The sequence below is a fragment of the Vanessa cardui genome, chromosome 2, assembly GCF_905220365.1.
Source record: "Vanessa cardui chromosome 2, ilVanCard2.1, whole genome shotgun sequence".
In the NCBI taxonomy this organism is placed as follows: domain Eukaryota; kingdom Metazoa; phylum Arthropoda; class Insecta; order Lepidoptera; family Nymphalidae; genus Vanessa; species Vanessa cardui.
The window spans coordinates 16,199,344-16,217,964 of NC_061124.1; the positions used below are offsets into that span (position 1 = coordinate 16,199,344).

An 18,621-nucleotide genomic window follows, 5' to 3' on the forward strand; every position below is an offset into this window, starting at 1 on the left:
AAGTAACAGCTAAAACAAGGTAGCTTAAGTATATAATAAACATATTTATAAAAACCTTATTGGTTTGATGAAACTCGTGAGTGAATGTTAAAATATAATAATATGCAGCTATTAATACGTCGCCAAGAGAAGATGAAGACAGTTTTTTTAATAAACTGTTCGTTATCTGTGCAATGTGCATTGATATAGCCTGTTGATATGAAAATGTCATGTAATTGTCATGTCACTTAAAGTTTAACAAGTCGCTATTTTTTGTTTTTCTTCCTCTTGTTACAGTAATTATTAACAATCCGATTTATCCGTTATGATAATATTTTACGAGCTATATTTGTGTAATGATTCCACTGAACGTATTTAAAAACCGGTTACAAAATGACTGAAGTCTGCTCAGTAAATAGCAACAGAGATGAGAACAAGAGCTTACCGAAGGATAATGGAGTTTTGGGTGTAAAAGAGGAACAAGAAATAACTGTAAAGCAGGAGCTAGTCGACTGTTTGGTGTGCCTGAACCGGACGCCAGAGAATTGCGATTTGAGTACCACGAATACCGCTGCGGGAACTACTCTCTATGATTATTTATGTAAATTTACACTAACCGATATCGGGAAAACAACAAATGGTTCCAAATTCATTTGTAAAACGTGCCTCAATCTAGTTAATATATTAGAACGCGCAGAGTTAGAGTATTTAAAATTAAAAGAGGAATTTCAATCCATACTCAGCAAGAACCCATTATTTGTAACACAAAATATACAAGTTTCCGTGTCACTCGACCCTGTGAAAAATGAAAGTTTGGATCTTGACAAAAATTTCGATGATGATTCGGAGGACGAGCCTTTATCCCTCACTAAAAAGAAACGTCATAGAAAACTTGACAAAAGAAAAAAGAAAACACTTACAGATAACAAGCGAAAAGTGCGCAGCAAACTTTGTGATGATAGGTATGGTTTTATTAATTGTACACTATATTATATTATATTCCCATATATTAATAATAATACTTTTTTACTTATATGAAATACTTCGTTTTATTTATAAAGTGAATAAATAATTACACCCAACCTAACTTTCAGTTTGAAGCCTTCTTTAGACTGTTACATATTAAAATTTGTCTATCAATATCAAGAAAAACGGTTTAATTTGTTAAAAATGTATGTGTGTATACTATGTGTAACAGTTGGCAGTGTACGGAATGCGAGGTGAGTGGGGAGACAGGCGGCCCAGAGGCTTTGGCCACTCACATGCTACTCTCACATACTCTACCAGGTTCCATACAAATTGAAAAGGTCAAGAAAGAGGAGTCACCGGACAGGTGAGTATTGCTTGGTGTATGATATATCAATTGACTTTAGAGTGATGATATACAGCCAGTTATTTGTTTAAAGTTATAAAAAAAGAAAACAGTTTTAAAATAATGATGTTACCATGTTCATTGATATTAGATTACAAGACATTTGGTTTTTTATATTTCATGTTTAATTGCAGATTGTCAAACATCCACATTAATGATACATTGCATCAAATACTAAGTTTTTAATTAGACATATTTGTGATTTCAGATCCCAAAGTCCAACTTTCAACAATTTTGATGAAATGTTTAAAGTAGAAGCTGAAGGTTTTGATGATGATGATGAAAGTTCAAACTATGTACCTGACGATCTGAGCAATGGTAAGCATAGTAAAAGAAGCAAACTTCTTGGTCGAGGCAAACGAAAAAATGGTAGCAGTTCTACTGTAAAGAAAAAGAAAGATCCCAAGATTATTCATCAATGTGATCAGTGCAATGCAAAATATACGTCACTCGGTAAGTATTGCAGTTAACTGGCATATTATTAATTAACAACTACATTATAATTATATGTCCTTTCATTTTAATTACCATAAAATAGAAGTAACATTTACACTGTATATCATATAATAAAAATAATGCTATTAGAAGCTTCATTAGTCAATCAATATTTAGCTCTGCAGCTTAAGTGTTAATAATGACAACTTGTCAGATACTTAAATTTTTGATATTCTTTTGTAGGATCTGATCAGATACTTGTGTGATGCTTTGGTTTAGGGTTTTAGTGTTCAAATCAAAAAAATATAATTCGAAAAATGAGAATTTATAAATGTATTCTTCATCAATAATGATTGTGGTTGATTTTCGAATACTTTACAAACACTTGTTTCAAATGAAGTATATTTGTGGTATTTCAGTGCGACTGGAGCAACACAAGTTGAAGCACGACGACTCCAAGCCACCCTACATCTGTGAAGTGTGCGGAGCGCACTACAAGCACAAGCGAGCCTGCGACATACACGTCGCCATGCACAAAGGTATAGCCGAGTGACGAGGGCCACTTGACCATCATTTTAATTATCTGCTACTATTGACGGCGAGGACAGCGCCGGTAGGCAATAGTTAAAGAATTATAATTGGCTCGACGTCTATTTTAGGTATCAGCGACTGGAAATGTGAAGAGTGCAACAAGCTGTTTCCATCCAAAGGCGCCCTGCAGAGGCACAACAACATCCACACGGGGAAACTCAACTACCAGGTATGCTTGCATTCAGAACAACACACCAACACGCTCGGTGCGCGCCGGCCCCCAATGATCACGTGCACCCCGTTGCAGTGTGACCTGTGCGGCAAGTCGTTCATCCACACGTCGTCGTTCAAGATGCACAAGCTGTCGCACTCGGGCGTGAAGCCGCACTCGTGCGACGTGTGCGGGCTGGCGCTGATGACGCGCTCGCACCTCAAGCGCCACAAGCGCGTGCACTCGGGCGAGAAGCGCCACGAGTGCGGCGTGTGCGGCAAGCGCTTCTCCGAGCGCTACAACCTGGCGGCGCACGCGCGCGCGCACGCGGCCGACGGCGCCGCGCTGGCGCTGCAGCCGCGCCGCCGCCTCTTCCGCTGCGCCTTCTGCCCCGAGCGCTTCGAGCGCCGCGTGCAGCTCGAGCGCCACGCCGCCGCCGCGCACGGCCGCGCGCTCGAGCGCCCGCCGCCCACGCCGCGCAACACCATGAGCAAGCTGCTCAAGGCGCAGGCGCAGCGCCGCGACCCCGCCTGCAAGCCGGAGCGCAGCCCGCCACCCGCGCCCGCGCCCGCCGCGCCCCACGCGCCCGCCGCGCCCGCCGCCGCCGCCGCCAGCTCGTGGGCCGGCGTCTACGCCGCCGAGTTCGGCCTGCGCGCCGACTACTCGCACTAGCGCCTGCGCCGCGTGGGGCAGTGAGTGTAAGAGAGTGTAGAGAACGGACCCCGGCTATGAGACCAATGGCAGAAGTAACTGATATTAAATGTTATTCTTCACTATTGAATGAAGTATGCTTGTGACCGTGATTCCATTTGTAGACAGTATTAATTTTAATGCAACAAAGGAATATGATTGACAGTGAGGGCAAGAATTTCAACAAATTTGAAAAGAACAAATGAGAAAAATGTTACAAAGGCACATGTTTTGGTTTCTGTCACATACATATGCCACAGCTTAATGTGAGTTTCTTTCTCAAAAATTTCCACATTGGCATAGTGAAGTGAAGTTATATCTCACAGTACCATTGACTGGTGTGCGAATTGTATCTAGATAACAAATTATGGTGGTATTGAATAATCAAAATGGTTTAGTTTTTTAATAAGTTGAATCTTTTCATGCTTATATAAAAACTAATATAAACGACTATGTTTCACATACACAGTAATGATGTAAGACCAATGACTTGTATAATTGTTGTACATTATTGTCTCCTTTATAATATTAAACGAAGATAGTACAAGTATGTCGTATTTAAAAATGAAATTACTATTTAATATAAATCATTGTTAACAAAGTAACAAAAAAACATTTAAAATATTGTATCATATAATGAAATGTATATACAAGTTTATAATTTATGTTTCTTTACAAAAGTATTCATTTAGTTTTATAACAAGAATTCAATATATTTGATGAGGACTCATAGTGAGAACTCCTTGAAGAAAAGTTTACTTTGATTTTATATGTGTTACAAAATTTATTTTAGAGGCGTACATTTGACTATTTGTTATTAAGAAATATTTGTATACTTCTTTTATTATGTATAAATATTTTCTGTGCAATATGAAATTGATTACAGAAAATTCAGTTAAATAATTGATAGTATGTGACTATAGGAGTTAAGATGAATTATCGTTATTATTTTATTGCATGAAACTCATACTATGTAATTACAGTCACTCTAAATAAATGTATATAATTAGAAGCGCTATGACGTCAGTATGTAAGATAGGTTATGTTGATTTTATTATATTATAGGTTATGTTAAGTTTATTATCAAAATAAATATAATTCGAATAATATTTTTCTACTGGTATCATGTACAGTATATTATACGCTAGGGTCTCTTAAGTTAATCATAAAAATACAAACATTGTTGATATTTTACACAATTTGAATTCAATATTAAGTACATAGCCAAGCAGCTATTGTATTTGATATGTTATAATTCTGTTAATTACTAACAATTAAAAATCTATACTACGAAAACGTTTGTATGAAAGTTCATAATAAAGCTACACATTTAGATTCAGACCAATAGTAAAAGATCGACAGCAATTCGCTGTCAGGGTAAGGGAAGCTGGATCGGGTTGCATCGCTTTTCAGTGCGATACGACAGTCAGGACACTGATTGATTTTACAAATGATAGTGAGTTATTGTCTTAAAATTAAATAATTCGTTAATGCTTTGAATTGTATGTGAATGCGTGAGTGAATCTCGCCGAATGTACCAATAAGTGCTCGATTTTGCACACAACCTTTAGATGCTTTACAATAATGAAAACTTTAAACTTCGAGCACCCTGGTAACATTTTACTATTGGTCTAATATTAAAAAGCAATAGTATCCACATGCTGTAATCTATTTTATTATTTCCATTTCCTCGTAACATTCAAATTGTCTGGTTTGTTTTAATCATATCGTGTCCGTACACTTGAGTTCAAGCAGTTAAAACCTTCACGCATACTCGCTTATATTTTAATCCATCAATTATTGTTGTCGAACTTTCGTATCTGTACAACGTAAGGCGACAATATTTCTCGAACATGTAAAATACGTAACTGATATGATATTAAAATATTTCATTAAATTCTGTGTTATTTATTAATAGCCCTATAGAACTTTCTTTGAAAGTCAATTTTCATGAAATTGCTTAGACAGGAAAAGAGGTGGCTTGGCCGAGATGACCATGACCTCCGCACGGGCCTCCCACAGCCCGAGACACTTCATGCTTTTAATTATCTGAGGCATACGGTTTTCACATTTTCGTGTTACCGACTTTATATTCAGCTTGAAGCTGTACACAGTTGATGAAGAAGAGTGGCACGCAGTACCTATTGTATTCATACAATTTGGCGTCTAGTGCAGTATTTATTTTGCTACAATGCTGATATAAAATAAACTACTTAATATCTGTATGATTATTACTATTATTTACTATTACGATAATATGATATGATTACAGCTTTTTTGCCATTCAATAATACAAACCGTCTCTGTATTTTAACTTTATTGTATTTTCAAAATTATTCATTTAATGCAGTAAGGAGCCGTGATGATCTGTACTAGAGGCAAAACATATTTAAGACTAAAAAGGATAAAAAATGGTTATTTTAAAAATTAAAAAAACAATGATAAATACTCGGGCAAAATATAAAGGGTATCATCAAGTATCCCATAATGTAAAAAACAAGCCAGGCACATTGTATGTGTACCAAAATATTAAAATTCATATTTATAAAAAGATCAAAATCAAAATAAAACTTTATTCAAGTAGGCTTTTACAAGCACTTTTAAATCTTCATTTTACAATTAAGTGAATTATCGAAGATGGCAACCCAAAATTAATAACAGTCATACGTCATATTAAGTTCACATTTACTCTTACCTACTGTCCTTTCGTCAAATTATGGGCCCAAAACAAATATCATAATATCTACTAAAAGCCATTAAACTGATTAAACTAAGAATTGAATTTAATCATAATAACTGTTACCTATGTCATATATATAACTTAACCAGCTGTATGTCACGTCTATACTGTCCTTATGATTTATAAACTTATGATCACATTATTATGATTGATAAACTCAGTATTAAGATAACAGTTTATAGAAGTTTCAATATACTAAATCTGTGGATTTTTACATAGTTATTAGTGACATGCTTCAGAAACACTTATAATATTTATGATGAGTGAGAAATATAGTGATACTGATTTAAAAATCCGTCGCGCTGAAAAACATGATATGTTTGCGGTAGCCGAAATGATTCAAGTGAGGAAGTGAGATGAGATCGATAAGTAATAAATACTTTCGTCGCTATATCGATTTAATTGTTTTCAGGAGCTTGCAGATTTCGAGAAAATGTCAGATGGTCCAAAGATAGGTGTGAAAGGTTTGTATGTATCAAAACATTTTGGTCAGTTTTAGCTGTACATATATGTATCTTGTTATAGTAAAAACATAATAAATATCCAGATCTGCAACGTGACGGGTTTGAAGCACAGCCACCCGCATTTCGATGTCTCGTAGCAGTAGTGTCGAAGGATGGATCTGAGTTTATAGTGGGATATGCGCTCTATTTCCCGACGTATTCAACATGGGAAGGCAAATCTATGATGTTGGAGGATTTATACGTCCGGACGAGTCAGCGCCGTCGTGGGGTTGGGGATAAATTATTCAATGCTGTTGCCAAAGTGAGTTTATTTAAGTAATTATAGGTTGGTTCTTAGGTTATGTAGTGACAACGAGAGCTTGTACTGTTAAGAGAGTTGTTGTTGTTGTGAATTTGTGTTATACAGTATTAATATTTTTTGAAAACCAACATCAATATAAAAGTGCTATTAGGGAAATTTGAAATTTTTATTAAAATATATGTCATTTAATCTATTTCAGGAAGCTATAGCTTCAGGCTCGTCTAGGTTAGACTTTCATGTTTTAGAATGGAATGATGCAAGAGCCTTCTATGAAGGAAAGGGTGCTGTTAACTTGACTAACTCAGAGAATTGGTGTTACTATCGTCTCACAGGAGAACCACTAAAGGTATCTGCACAATTGGGTGAAATGAAATGAAACGAGATTGTCAGTGCATCAATATATTGGATATAGATATAATTTTACATATTTCCTCAAAATATTCACAACTAATGGGAGATCTTGTTTGAAAAATTTTGAAAATTATTTAAATAAAGTTTTGCACAATGCACTACTATGTTTTTCATTATCTAAATTATTTATTTACATCTATCAATAAATGCGATTTATTCTTACATCTAATTCATAAGTTTGCTACAGTGAGTGTATGAACGATCATTTGTAGTGAAGTTTTGTGACAGGTGAAAACATTTACATAAACAATTACTTTATAAACAGTTTAATCGGTTGAAAGTCTTGTTTATATTTACTGTTGGCTAATTCTTATTGTACATAAAAGTATGCTTATCACTAAGATGTTGTATTTTAATAGTCAAGCAAGACTAGTTTGCACTGTCATAAAGATAATGAGGCAAAGGAACTTTTTAGTTCTAGTTAATTATTGTTTAAAATATAAGTTAACACATATTTTATCTTATACATTGAAATGGCAAGGTCTAAACAATGTATCCTAACGCAAGTCTGTACAAATAGTATCCGTAACAAACTTTGAAGTAATTCTCTACACTACGCAGCCCCGATATAATACACGGCAATGACTACTATTCAGTCGAAAATACTTAACGTAAACATATTTACACACTAAGTACATTAATATCTACGTTTCTCTTATCATCATTGAACTGTTTCTAACGTCTAATTTATTTATACAAATAGAATAATTATGACATTGTAGTAAAACTAGACAAACACAATGACTAGTCATTACCATCGAGTCTAATTGTGCTGACGTCGCTAATTCTCTAAAACAACTAAACGTTCTTCCATCGACTGTTCACTCAATTCGCAGAGTAAAGTTTCATGCTTTAGAACTGTCAGAGTAACTTCGGCTAGACTGCAGTCCTGCTCGTTGTTATCTTATTCTTTACTTTGTTATCGAACAGGGATCTAAAGTTCTTCGATCGGCAGTTATTCGAAAACACTACTCGACAGAGTCGGCTTGATACAGCATTCGGTAATACTAATCATCTTCGGGCGTCGTAAGATGTGCGTGTTTTGCTGTGCTACGTTGAGGCCATCAGTTTTGCGTGTGCGGTCACGTTACGTTGATGTAAGAATCCACTGCCTTCCTCTTCTTCGCCATTACTTAGTCCATACTATAAAAATAAAAAGCATTTAAATGTAAGTAACTCGTAAGAAACATGGCATGTATCTTTTTGTACACTATGTACGATAGATAGACGGACGGGCAAATTGGCCAGTTGATGGTCACCGTCGTCGATAGACATTGGCGCTGTAAGAAATTTTAACAATTCCTTATATCGCCATCGCCTTAACAACCTTGGAAAATAAGAGGTTGTGGTTACACCGGTTCGCTCCACCTAAAAATTGAAACACGACAATACTAAACGTTGCTGTTTGGCCGCAGAATATCTGCAATCTTAATCACCTAGTAAATCGATAGGGTACCTAAATCGTATTCACTGAAAATTTAAATTATTTTTAGTTAGGTTTAAAGTAAAATTACCTGTAATGCATGTAAATAATGCTGTTGCGAATGATAAGGTCCATTCGAGCTCGAGTGGGAACCATAGCCTTCGTAGCCGGTCGCGGCGTTGGGTTCGCTCTTGATGTTAAAGAGCGAGGGGTTGGACAGGAAGGCGGGCGCGGAGGGGATGCCCAACGGGTACTGCGAGTTCTGTGCGTGTCCGTGCGCGTGCGCGTGCGCGTGTGCGTGCGCGTGCGCGTGCGGCGAGGGCGCGGGCCCCACCGCCTCCCGCGCGCACTTCCCGGCGGCGGCGTGCCCCGACATTGTTGCGGTTAGTGGCAGCGGAACTTCTGCTATGCTGGGTTTGCTCTCTGTGGAGGTTTCATACAATTGTAGTAAATAGTAGAGAGCGACGGACGACATCTCGTAAATACATATTAGGGAAGTACATATTTAAATGTAGAGTCTTCAATACGGTAACAAGACCTTTCATCAATTGTGTCAAAAATATCTAATCCTGATATTGTTACGTTAATTCACTTTTTCAATTTTTTTTGAGTGTTTTTATAATATCTTACCATTACAAAATGAATAACAAGTAGTACATAGTGGGTGAATTACTTATCTCACAAAACATTCGGAATGCGAATATATATGCTATGCTATTTGAGTACCTACCTATCTGCACAAATACGGCTTATAGTAGGAATACCTATTGTGAGCAATATAAGCTACTGTATTACTGTCATTTAATGTTATTACTGTTGTGCACTGACTAATAATTTATTCAAGTATTCTCACCGTCGATGCCCGGTGAATTCTGACCATCTTTCTTAGCAGTTTCTTGCGGAGGTTTTACACCGTTCGATGACTTCTTCGGCTTTCGTTTTCGCGTCTGTATTCCATCTTTTCGCATGGCCAGGGGTCTGAGGGTTATAATGATAATAATTTGTTATTTTTATTGTAAGTACAATTGTATGGTAGATTTTCGACAGTCAATAAGAAAGCGTAAACACTTCTATTTTGAATAAAGGTTTTTGACTTTGACTTTTACTTTTGTAGGTACTTCGTATACACGTATTGGTATTCTTCTTCTTTTTAGCTTAATTATAATTTAAATAATATAAAAATAATAATAAGTATATAAGTACCTATTAGGTAATAGGTACTTATATACTTATTTCTACTACAAAACAATTTTATTTATAATTATGTTGTTACTTTACTAAATGACAAAGATAAACAATGACTCTATTATTATTCACTACTTATTAGTAATCTGTAATTAATAAATGATAATCCAAAATAACTACTAATCACTAGGTACTGGTCGGTGTTTTAGCTTAATTAAATTTAACTGTAAGATCTATTTTTACAATGCTCCGAAAGCAATTTTTTGGATTTCAATTTCGGATATGATTGTTGAATAATTATTGGGTACTTGTTGCCTATTACGCGTCTAAAGTGGATTTCAAATGTTTTGTTCTTTGTATTTGTAGACAATTACCTACTCTGGGTCAACCTTTTATAGGAAATGTAGAATAAATAAAACTATTTAATCGTCAACTGAGTCTACATTAATATGTAGTTACTTAACAATAATTTGTTTTGTCGTAACAGGGTATTTACTGAGCGACAGGTTGGATGGTACCAACTGAACTGTCTTTCAGAAAGTTGTGTGTCTGTGTCTCACACATAGAATGTGTTAGTACTTAATTAGTAATATGCTAGATGGCTTACAATACCTAGGTAATAATGTAGCGTCGTATTATAACGTCGTATTTAGAAGTTGTTTTAAGGCCATAATTAAGTAGTCTGTTATTATGTATTACCTGTTGATGCCGTGCAGCTTGTAGTAGAGGCCGCAGGCGTTGCAGACGGGCTCTCCGTCGTTGTTGCGTCGCCACAGCGTCGTGTTCCGTGAGCCGCAGTTCGTGCAGCACTGCCCGTGACGTCTCGCTGCCGACTGACATCACATATTCACTATAATTCTTAATCGAATTGATTCCATAACATCGAAATTATAATACAAATACTATGTACAAGATATAAAACAATCAAACTAACATTCAGTGGGGTACCTGTTTGCTGTGAAAATGCAACATTACCAGTAATTTGAATTTAAGGCATCTTTATATTTAATCAAAATCAGTAGGTAATTGGAAATGCGTTATTTTCACAGCAAGAATAACATGCGGTGGTACGGAATATTAACATTTACATACATATAGTACCTACTAGGTAGGTAGGTATATCTAAACGTACGATTATATTTATCAGTTCTTAGTTCATAAGTTTCATTGGCTACAACTACGTATATACATAATACTACAATTTTAATTACTAATATTAAATTCAAGCACCTTATTAATTCTAAAACTATTAATAAGTACCAACTACACACCTACTCTGAAGTCTAATCTAAATGTAGAGTTAAGCAATACTAGATACAGTAGGTCAGTGATACCATACAGCATTAGTTTTTTTTGTTTTGATTTCATTTACGTCTCTAAGTGTTAATATCGCCAAACATATAAATCCCAAACGAATGTACTTAGTAAATACAAGAAATTTTACTTTAAGAAAGAATGAAAACAAAAGATTAAAAATGGAATAGCTGCTTCCCGTCACCACGTTAACTACTTATTACAAACGCGCTGCGGCCGATAGATATAATACATATATTGGTAGATAGCTCTACCGCAGTACAAGTGGTATCATTGTCCAATAATTATGGTTGCGCGCGACGCTACCACTGGTGGCGCGGGCGCAGCACAGCGCGGGCGTGGCCGCGCCGCCGTCGTTGATTGGACGATGCTACCTGCTAGCACGGCGTATACATAATGCATGCCCGCATGCTGAGCGCGACTCGTCCCCGAGATAGCTCATCGCTCCTTTTAGCCCCGACTACATAGCGCGCATTGGATTCAAATTGCCTCGACACCGGCCCTGGGTCTATCGCGCTCGTGTCGAGCCGTGTTCGCGCATTATCGGCGGTGTTATCTCGCAACTCGGCCCCTTCTCGATGTGCTCGGCGATTAACAAATCCTCATTACGCGCTACGCGTTCGCGTCCGCGTCCGCCTGCGTAACACTGGATGTGAGCGGCTCCTCTGAACTTGGTCGGTCGATTACTCGACGATAAGCTATCTCGGTGAACGAAGAACTTATTCTAATTTTGTATCGGGAACATAGCCAAGAGTAAATAGAGGCGATCGGTATTAGATTCGATTCAGAGTGCTCGAGTTAGGCGCTCTTCGCCGATCGAAGTGGGGAGCGGTAGCGTGTAGTTCCCTACTCGGAAAGCGAACGCGGCGAGATGGGGTATTATAGAGAAAGAAACGCGTGCTGGGTGAAGGCAGGGTTACGTAGCGGGGCGGGGCACATGCACTAGTCTACACGCCACCGACTCACCTTCTTCATGCCCCTGGCCATGCCCTCCACACTCATCCATCTCTGCACGGAGCCGTCCTTATAGAAGCGGGTGAGCAGCTCGGCGTCGGCACCTGTTCGCAACAGAGAAGGTTACTGAGGGTTCTAGGACACTCACCAGCCGCTTGCTCGGCTTCACGAGCGGGCGGTTGACGCCGTTGATCTTGTGGTACAGGCCGCATGCGTTGCAAAGATAGTGGCCCGTCGAGTCCCGGCGCCACAGCGGCGTGTTGTTGGCGCCACAGTTCACGCACTCCCGGCCCTCCTCGTACGCTTCCAGCACGCCATCTGTGCGCCCACCAAACGTCACCACACATACCACACCCTAAAACCTATCTAGTGTACTGATACTAAACATCGCATGGTTTAGACTAAATCATTTAAACTTTGTTTGTTTTGAAGTTGCAGGATCATCATTCTCGTATGCCGTCACCCGTGCAGTGCAGTGTAGCGGCTAGCCGGGGACGCGTCTACAATGTTGATTATCCGTTATCAGTTCTGAGAAGGCCTACAACAATAACAAGCGAAGGTACCTAGCGACGTGTGCCCTGTTGCTATCGATATCCGTTCGATACAGTTCGAACAGTTGCATCTGTTGGCCGACCTAAATCCATTAATTGGTGTAGGTATTATTGTTTTTATCTTTAGCATTAATCGTCGACACAACGGCTGTAATTTGGGCGCTCTCGTTATATATTAGCGACATTCGACACATGGTTAAAGCGATAACGAAATTAACATTTGTTATCGTCGCTATCCTCGCCTGGTAACGTTCTGTAATTATCCACATAATAGTTGTACCTATTCCTTATCGCCGCTGCGTTATGTAAAACAAAGTCTCCTTGCTCGCGGATCTTAGATTACTCGAATACGTCCAGTGGTTGAGTTTACGTTACGATTGAGTTAGCATTGAGTCGAGACAAAAGGATGCTACATTTGTCGAGAACAATCCGCGGGATAACGCGGCTAACTAATGTAACTGTCGGATTGCGGTCGGGGATTTACGCAGATCAATCGTTATATTGTTTTATACTGATATTGTTGCTACTAGGAAAACGGACTGTTAGATTTAATTCGTAACATTAGGTATATCCTTAAATAGATACTAGTAGATAACAACTGGAAGCACAATTGGGTGCGATGATTCATTTAAATTTATAAACTTATCAGTTGAAATAATAAAAGGGTACACGAAAGATAAAAATCCATGCGAGTAGGTATATTTTTATAAAAGCAACATCGTCGAATCGCCCACGTTAGACGGAGACAGATTACAATCGATATGTATGTAATGCGAGTTCCAATTGAATAATTATTTGATTAAGCACTGATAGTTAAGTCGCCGAGATACCTACACCGACACACTCGTCACTGGTGTAATCGCTTAGGCATTCTGTCCGCGTGCTCAGTCGGTTTAAATATAGCATTAGATTTGGATAGAACGTCAAAACTGATAAATGTTAACATTATAATGCAATTAATGACATGCTTTGATTCGAACGACATGAATAATATTAGGTATTTGTTTTTATAATCGCAATACGAATATAGAATCCTCGCAAATCTGACGTCAATACAAACCGCGTGAGATAATGGCTGATTCATTGATTCAATTTAACAATAAATAATGTTTGCCGTATGATTCAATAAAACGCTGCAATTTAATTCTGCATCTACAAATTGTTAAGTTTGATTAAGTAAGGATCGTGCCATTATTTACGCTCTTCCAAAGAAGGGTCTCTCGTCGACCTGTAATTGAGCTCTCAAATGGAGCGCGACATACGTTTTACAACTATTAGTTATTAATCGATATTTTCTTTCGACTCGAAATTATCTGTGCGCAAGTAAATCTACCAGTAGAGCGACCAGGAAAGAACAACATCTTGAAAACCCTGCATGTGTGTTTTATACTGTACATTGTGGATCCTCGAATTTCTCCAGTAGCAGTTTGGCAGAATGAGCTCTACATCTTCTTCTTAAATAGCAAATTTCCGAATATAGACTAGGACTAGGCATTTAATATGGTCGTGGAAGTCTTACCGTATGCGGGTGGTCTTTGTAGAGCGTCGTAGGGCGCGCACCAGGAACCCATCACCATGTTCTGCCCGTACAGCCCGCCGGCCACTGAGCCGACGCCGCCGACGGCACCCACACCACTGCCGCCTGCTGTCGGTTAGAACACAAATTATACACACACAATAACACTTGGGGCTTTACAATAACAGAAAAATATACCGATTAGTGAACTGTAGTTGCTGTCGTAACATAAACACTCTTGTTTAAGTTTTGATAATATCTTATTAGATAAATATTTAAGGAGACGCGGGAGTAAATAATGTCATCAAAAATAATAATAATAAAGCAACAAATACACGAGAAACGTTAACGTGTAATTATTTATATTATATTTAAAATCTTTATATTCAAGATCTTAGATCTAAAAGCTTGAAATGTCACTAACGTCAATTATGCCACTAAAATACTTTATACACTAAATACTTTGTCAAGAGCAACACACGAGTTACGCTAAGTAATATCATTAAATCAATAATAAGCCCATTGAATTATCCATAAATTTAACAAGCAACACCAATATCACAGTCAAATGCCTAGATAAATATTAGGAATTATCGAACGCTATAATTTGTCAGAAATAATAATGGTGCAGATAGTGAGAATGAATCAAACCTGCAAGTATCGCAATGTTCTGCAGCCACGTCTGCGAGAGGGGGTTATCCATGGCTAGAGGAGGTGTGTTCGCCTGTACGACTCCGCGGTCAGAGGTCAGCGCGCGGACTGACGGGCGGCGCGCGCGCCTCTTACACGCTTATCTGCCTGATTCACGAGCCCTATTGTTACGCTAGTCGCTACCGCGCGAGTGACGTGCTCACGCTCCGATTATTGTGTAGGGTCTTAGTTTCGTATTGGATTACTTTTCGTTTATGTAATCTTACATTACAAAAGGTAGATCTAATAAATACGAAGGTTCTAAACGGAGACATTGGCGCTAGTTTGATTTAAATACGATTTTATTACACAACCGCATCACACTTATATTTTTATAAATAATCATTTTAAATCTATATTACAGAAACAAGCGTATAAAGACCTCAATGAATCCTAAAACTTTATACCGATTCAAAGATTTCTTAACATAAGTAGGTACGTTGCTTAATCTTATAATCGCTAATCGCGTGTAACTTCAATACCTTAAATGTTGTCATCAAAACTGATTTGACAAAAATAAGCCTTTATCCTGTGGAAGGGAAAATCATATCGTTCTGGGAATGACCGTCGGTGGTACCATTGATTCACGGTTTTGTTTGCGGTTGCGCATGCGCAAGTACGTAGATAACAACATCATACGTCCGAGAAGTTATTCCACTTTTGTGTGATTAACTAAAGGATTCGTAAACAACTCATCCAATTATCTAAATGTAACAAATATTTTTAAATACACATCTGATTACGTTTTAATACTTTTGTATATCTGTGTCGAGACGGCCCAGTAAACCGGACACGTGGGTATAGGCGCGGGTTCAAATACGAGTAAGTTTAGATCATCATATAAGTTTTCATGAGCTTGTGTTGAGCAGTCGCTCGACATTAATGATTCTAAACATTAACAAACTTATTTATTATATTGAAAAATGTTACATGAGTGAGCACGTTCTGTCGAAGTAATGTTGTTTATTGAAAACAAAAATAAATACCATGAAGTTAAATGTAAATATAATTATAAAGCGTACCATCAAGTTACAGTAATAGTTTTTAAATGCCAAAGCCTATTTATTACAGACACATGGTTACACTAACTCATTTTGTGTCATATATTTGTTTATAATTAATTATTTTATGAAAAAAAAATAAAGATTTTCTTAGTTGTCTTACTCGCTAACATCTGAGTCAGATACGAAACAAAGGTTTTATTACGAGCCTCTTGGAGTTGAAAAAAAATAGTAGTTTTGAATTTTTTGATCATGACAAACGACATGTCTAAAATATATCGTCTATTATTATATAATTAATTATTATATATATCTTAATATATAGATATAGATGGATTCGAAACAGGATTTTCTTTAAGATAATGGATGTACGCAGTACGTACCTACAGACCCAGATGAAGTATTTTGTAATGAATCTTATATTTATCAATCTTGACCAGGAAAGTGAGATGACGTACAATTAATTTAAAAAAAAAAAAAACGTTTTTATAAAATAATTACAATTCTGAGAGAAAAATGGGTAGATACTTTTTTATTTTTCTTATATTTATATTTTTCGGAAAGTATATATTTTTATTTATTTGTTTACCTACCCTGTAAACAAGCGACTCTATTTCTATGGATTGTAATGCTCTTTGATGAAAGTATCACTAAGTAGGTATATAAAATTCATATTATCATAAAAAAATAATTCATGTGGCAATAAAAGTACTCCCAAATCATTTTGTTATTAGTATTGACACCATAACGACAATTATGATCAGTAGGTAAATATTTATAGAATTAAACATATCTTTATAATAACAATAATCTATATGTTAATGTTGTAAACGTGAAAGTAAAACTATCTGTCTGTCGCTCTTTCGCGACCGCTGAAACGAATTTGATGATACTTGGTATGAAGTAAACTTGAAGTTGGAGAAAGATCACAGGCTTTTTTGCCGAATGCATGACAACCAACACCCTTAATTGGGAGCGAAGCCGCGGGCGACCACTAGTAAGAAATTATTAGTTTCTGTTGAACTATATGGTTACGGATATGAAAGGACTTATGAAATTATTTGGAAACTCTACTGTTGCAAGGCGGTATTAACAAATAATGCGATCTATAATATCAGTTATTAAACTTACAATTTGTTTCCATGTTCCATTGTTTATGGTGTACGATACAACGTGACTTGAAATTAATATTCATAACATTTTAACTTGCGATTATAATTTATTAGCATATTCAAATTTCTTAGTTTTATCATCAAATTAGTTTGCATTAAGTCATTATTACGAGAAGTATAACTTAAACTATTCGATTTGCATACGAATAAATCATCGTTATAATGAATTATAAGTCGTATTCGCGATGAGACTAAAAAACATTGACTTTGTTTTAAAGAACATTTTGCAAACAGAAACAAGAAACAGTTAACAATCAACCGTTTTTGTTTGTTAAGGCGGTTTGTTTGTCGGGATTATTGACTCATTGATATACTTATACATTATTATAATTATAGTATTTTCAATTATAATTATAAATCTGCCCGATAAGTTAATTAGTATGTTAAGGTAAAAGCTGCATATAGTTTTAAATAAAGCTTATTAGGTCAACGTAATTAAACAGTGATAATCCAGGGAAGTTGGATTTCGTTAATAAATAACAATAATAATATAATTGTAATATCATCCTGATATATAACTTCGGCGAGTTATTGCAGAGTACACATAAAACAAATTCATTATGATTCTATTTAAGAAGACTCCTACATCAATTTTTGAAAGACACTTCTTTAGGATTTAGTATATGTAACCTACGACCGGGCTTGTGATGTATGTGTACATATTAGTTACCGTAGGTGTCGTGGTGCGCCGCGTGGTGGTGCCAAGTCTGGTGCGGCGCGAAGTGCGCGTACTGCTGCAGCCGACCGCCGCCCGCCACGTAGCCCAGCCCGTAGCCGTCGGCGCAGTCGCCGCCGTACGCGCCGCCACCGCCGCTGCCCCCAAACATCTTCTCTTCTTTGTTAGATTCTTGCTCAACTTGCACGCTTCGCTTTCTTCAAGCGATCATTCTACGACAGGCGTCAAATCTGTCGACAGATATTGTAAAATGTGAGAGTCATGTTTATCAATAAAAAACTTAAGGACTATTTCCATAAAGGAACTTTAATAAGTAGGTATGTAAAGATACAAAATAAAAATTGCTGCTTTAGAAATAAAGACCGCGTGGAATTATGGTGAAGTAATTTTGATTCTCTGTTAGAAAAAAATATCGAGATAGATATTTTTCTTTCTATTCCTCGTTTCAGCTGTGGAGGCAATAAGCTTGGGTGATTTGTGACAGAAATATTTTATATGTCAATCGCACTTGGTAATTGTAGGTGGTAAATATATAATGGTAACAACTGTTACTACTTATCTGTACTGCCTTTACACAGGTGTTTATGTTTACTTTTCAATATTATAATGGAATATTTTCTGGACTATTTATCCTATTTTCCATCTAACTGAATGTTGGATTCATGCGAGGGTTAGGACGACTTATTGTCAAAGATATTGATAATGAAGCAGTAGTCGTGAGTGGCTCGTGTACCACTCAACTGTTATTTATTTTTCACGTTTTATTTGGAAGTTATTGTCATTGAGTCCATATTGGCAATGAAAGCATATTAATATATTTTGAATATGATACTTGATTTCTAAAATATAATATTTTTGGGTATAAATTTTAACGATCCTACGTTAAGGAATGTTACATGTAAACAAATAGATAGTTAATTAATGATAGTGGCGAGATATGTACATTTGTTTCAGAATTTCTCTAATTTCGCCGTAAAGATAAACTTGACGTTGACATAAAAGATA

General features: G+C 36.8%; 3 protein-coding genes across 5 annotated transcripts; 2 read left to right on the forward strand and 1 right to left on the reverse strand.

Annotated features, from left to right (window-relative positions):
- The first annotated feature begins 206 nt into the window (after nt 1–206).
- Nucleotides 207–4,271, forward strand: LOC124536889 (zinc finger protein 492-like). The gene is made up of 6 exons (XM_047113544.1): nt 207–941; nt 1,178–1,312; nt 1,560–1,804; nt 2,206–2,325; nt 2,446–2,546; nt 2,625–4,271. The coding sequence occupies exons 1-6, from the start codon at nt 373–375 to the stop codon at nt 3,198–3,200; spliced, it is 1,746 nt and encodes a 581-aa protein (XP_046969500.1). The 5' UTR covers nt 207–372; the 3' UTR covers nt 3,201–4,271.
- Nucleotides 4,272–5,976: 1,705 nt separating this feature from the next.
- Nucleotides 5,977–7,232, forward strand: LOC124536916 (thialysine N-epsilon-acetyltransferase-like). The gene is made up of 4 exons (XM_047113586.1): nt 5,977–6,301; nt 6,371–6,422; nt 6,506–6,723; nt 6,923–7,232. Exons 1-4 carry the CDS (start codon nt 6,215–6,217, stop codon nt 7,097–7,099), a joined length of 534 nt encoding a protein of 177 aa, XP_046969542.1. The 5' UTR covers nt 5,977–6,214; the 3' UTR covers nt 7,100–7,232.
- LOC124536897 (GATA-binding factor A-like) lies at nt 7,016–17,787 on the reverse strand. 3 transcript variants are annotated; one of them, XM_047113565.1, is made up of 7 exons: nt 17,611–17,787; nt 14,081–14,206; nt 12,023–12,114; nt 10,442–10,575; nt 9,411–9,535; nt 8,649–8,980; nt 7,016–8,277 (listed from the first exon to the last, which is right to left on the reverse strand). In XM_047113565.1, exons 1-7 carry the CDS (start codon nt 17,765–17,767, stop codon nt 8,185–8,187), a joined length of 1,059 nt encoding a protein of 352 aa, XP_046969521.1. In that variant the 5' UTR covers nt 17,768–17,787; the 3' UTR covers nt 7,016–8,184. The 3 variants fall into 3 exon arrangements, with proteins under 3 accessions (XP_046969521.1, XP_046969513.1, XP_046969530.1); XM_047113557.1 differs by lacking the exon at nt 12,023–12,114 and adding an exon at nt 12,159–12,328; XM_047113574.1 differs by lacking the exons at nt 12,023–12,114; nt 17,611–17,787 and adding exons at nt 12,159–12,328; nt 14,729–14,854.
- Between the last annotated feature and the right edge of the window lie 834 nt (nt 17,788–18,621).

Excerpts from the sequence above, each read along its gene's own strand:
- LOC124536889 (XM_047113544.1), top strand. The coding sequence starts at position 373 with ATGACTGAAGTCTGCTCAGTAAATAGCAACAGAGATGAGAACAAGAGC. Across the intron at positions 1,805-2,205 it reads TGCAAAATATACGTCACTCG|TGCGACTGGAGCAACACAAG; the intron begins GTAAGTATTGCA and ends GTGGTATTTCAG. Across the intron at positions 2,326-2,445 it reads ACACGTCGCCATGCACAAAG|GTATCAGCGACTGGAAATGT; the intron begins GTATAGCCGAGT and ends CGTCTATTTTAG.
- LOC124536916 (XM_047113586.1), top strand. The coding sequence starts at position 6,215 with ATGATGAGTGAGAAATATAGTGATACTGATTTAAAAATCCGTCGCGCT. Across the intron at positions 6,302-6,370 it reads CGGTAGCCGAAATGATTCAA|GAGCTTGCAGATTTCGAGAA; the intron begins GTGAGGAAGTGA and ends AATTGTTTTCAG. Across the intron at positions 6,724-6,922 it reads TATTCAATGCTGTTGCCAAA|GAAGCTATAGCTTCAGGCTC; the intron begins GTGAGTTTATTT and ends AATCTATTTCAG.
- LOC124536897 (XM_047113557.1), bottom strand. The coding sequence starts at position 17,767 with ATGTTTGGGGGCAGCGGCGGTGGCGGCGCGTACGGCGGCGACTGCGCC. Across the intron at positions 10,576-12,158 it reads TGAAGCCGAGCAAGCGGCTG|TCGGCAGCGAGACGTCACGG; the intron begins GTGAGTGTCCTA and ends ATGTGATGTCAG. Across the intron at positions 9,536-10,441 it reads AAGCTGCACGGCATCAACAG|ACCCCTGGCCATGCGAAAAG; the intron begins GTAATACATAAT and ends TATAACCCTCAG.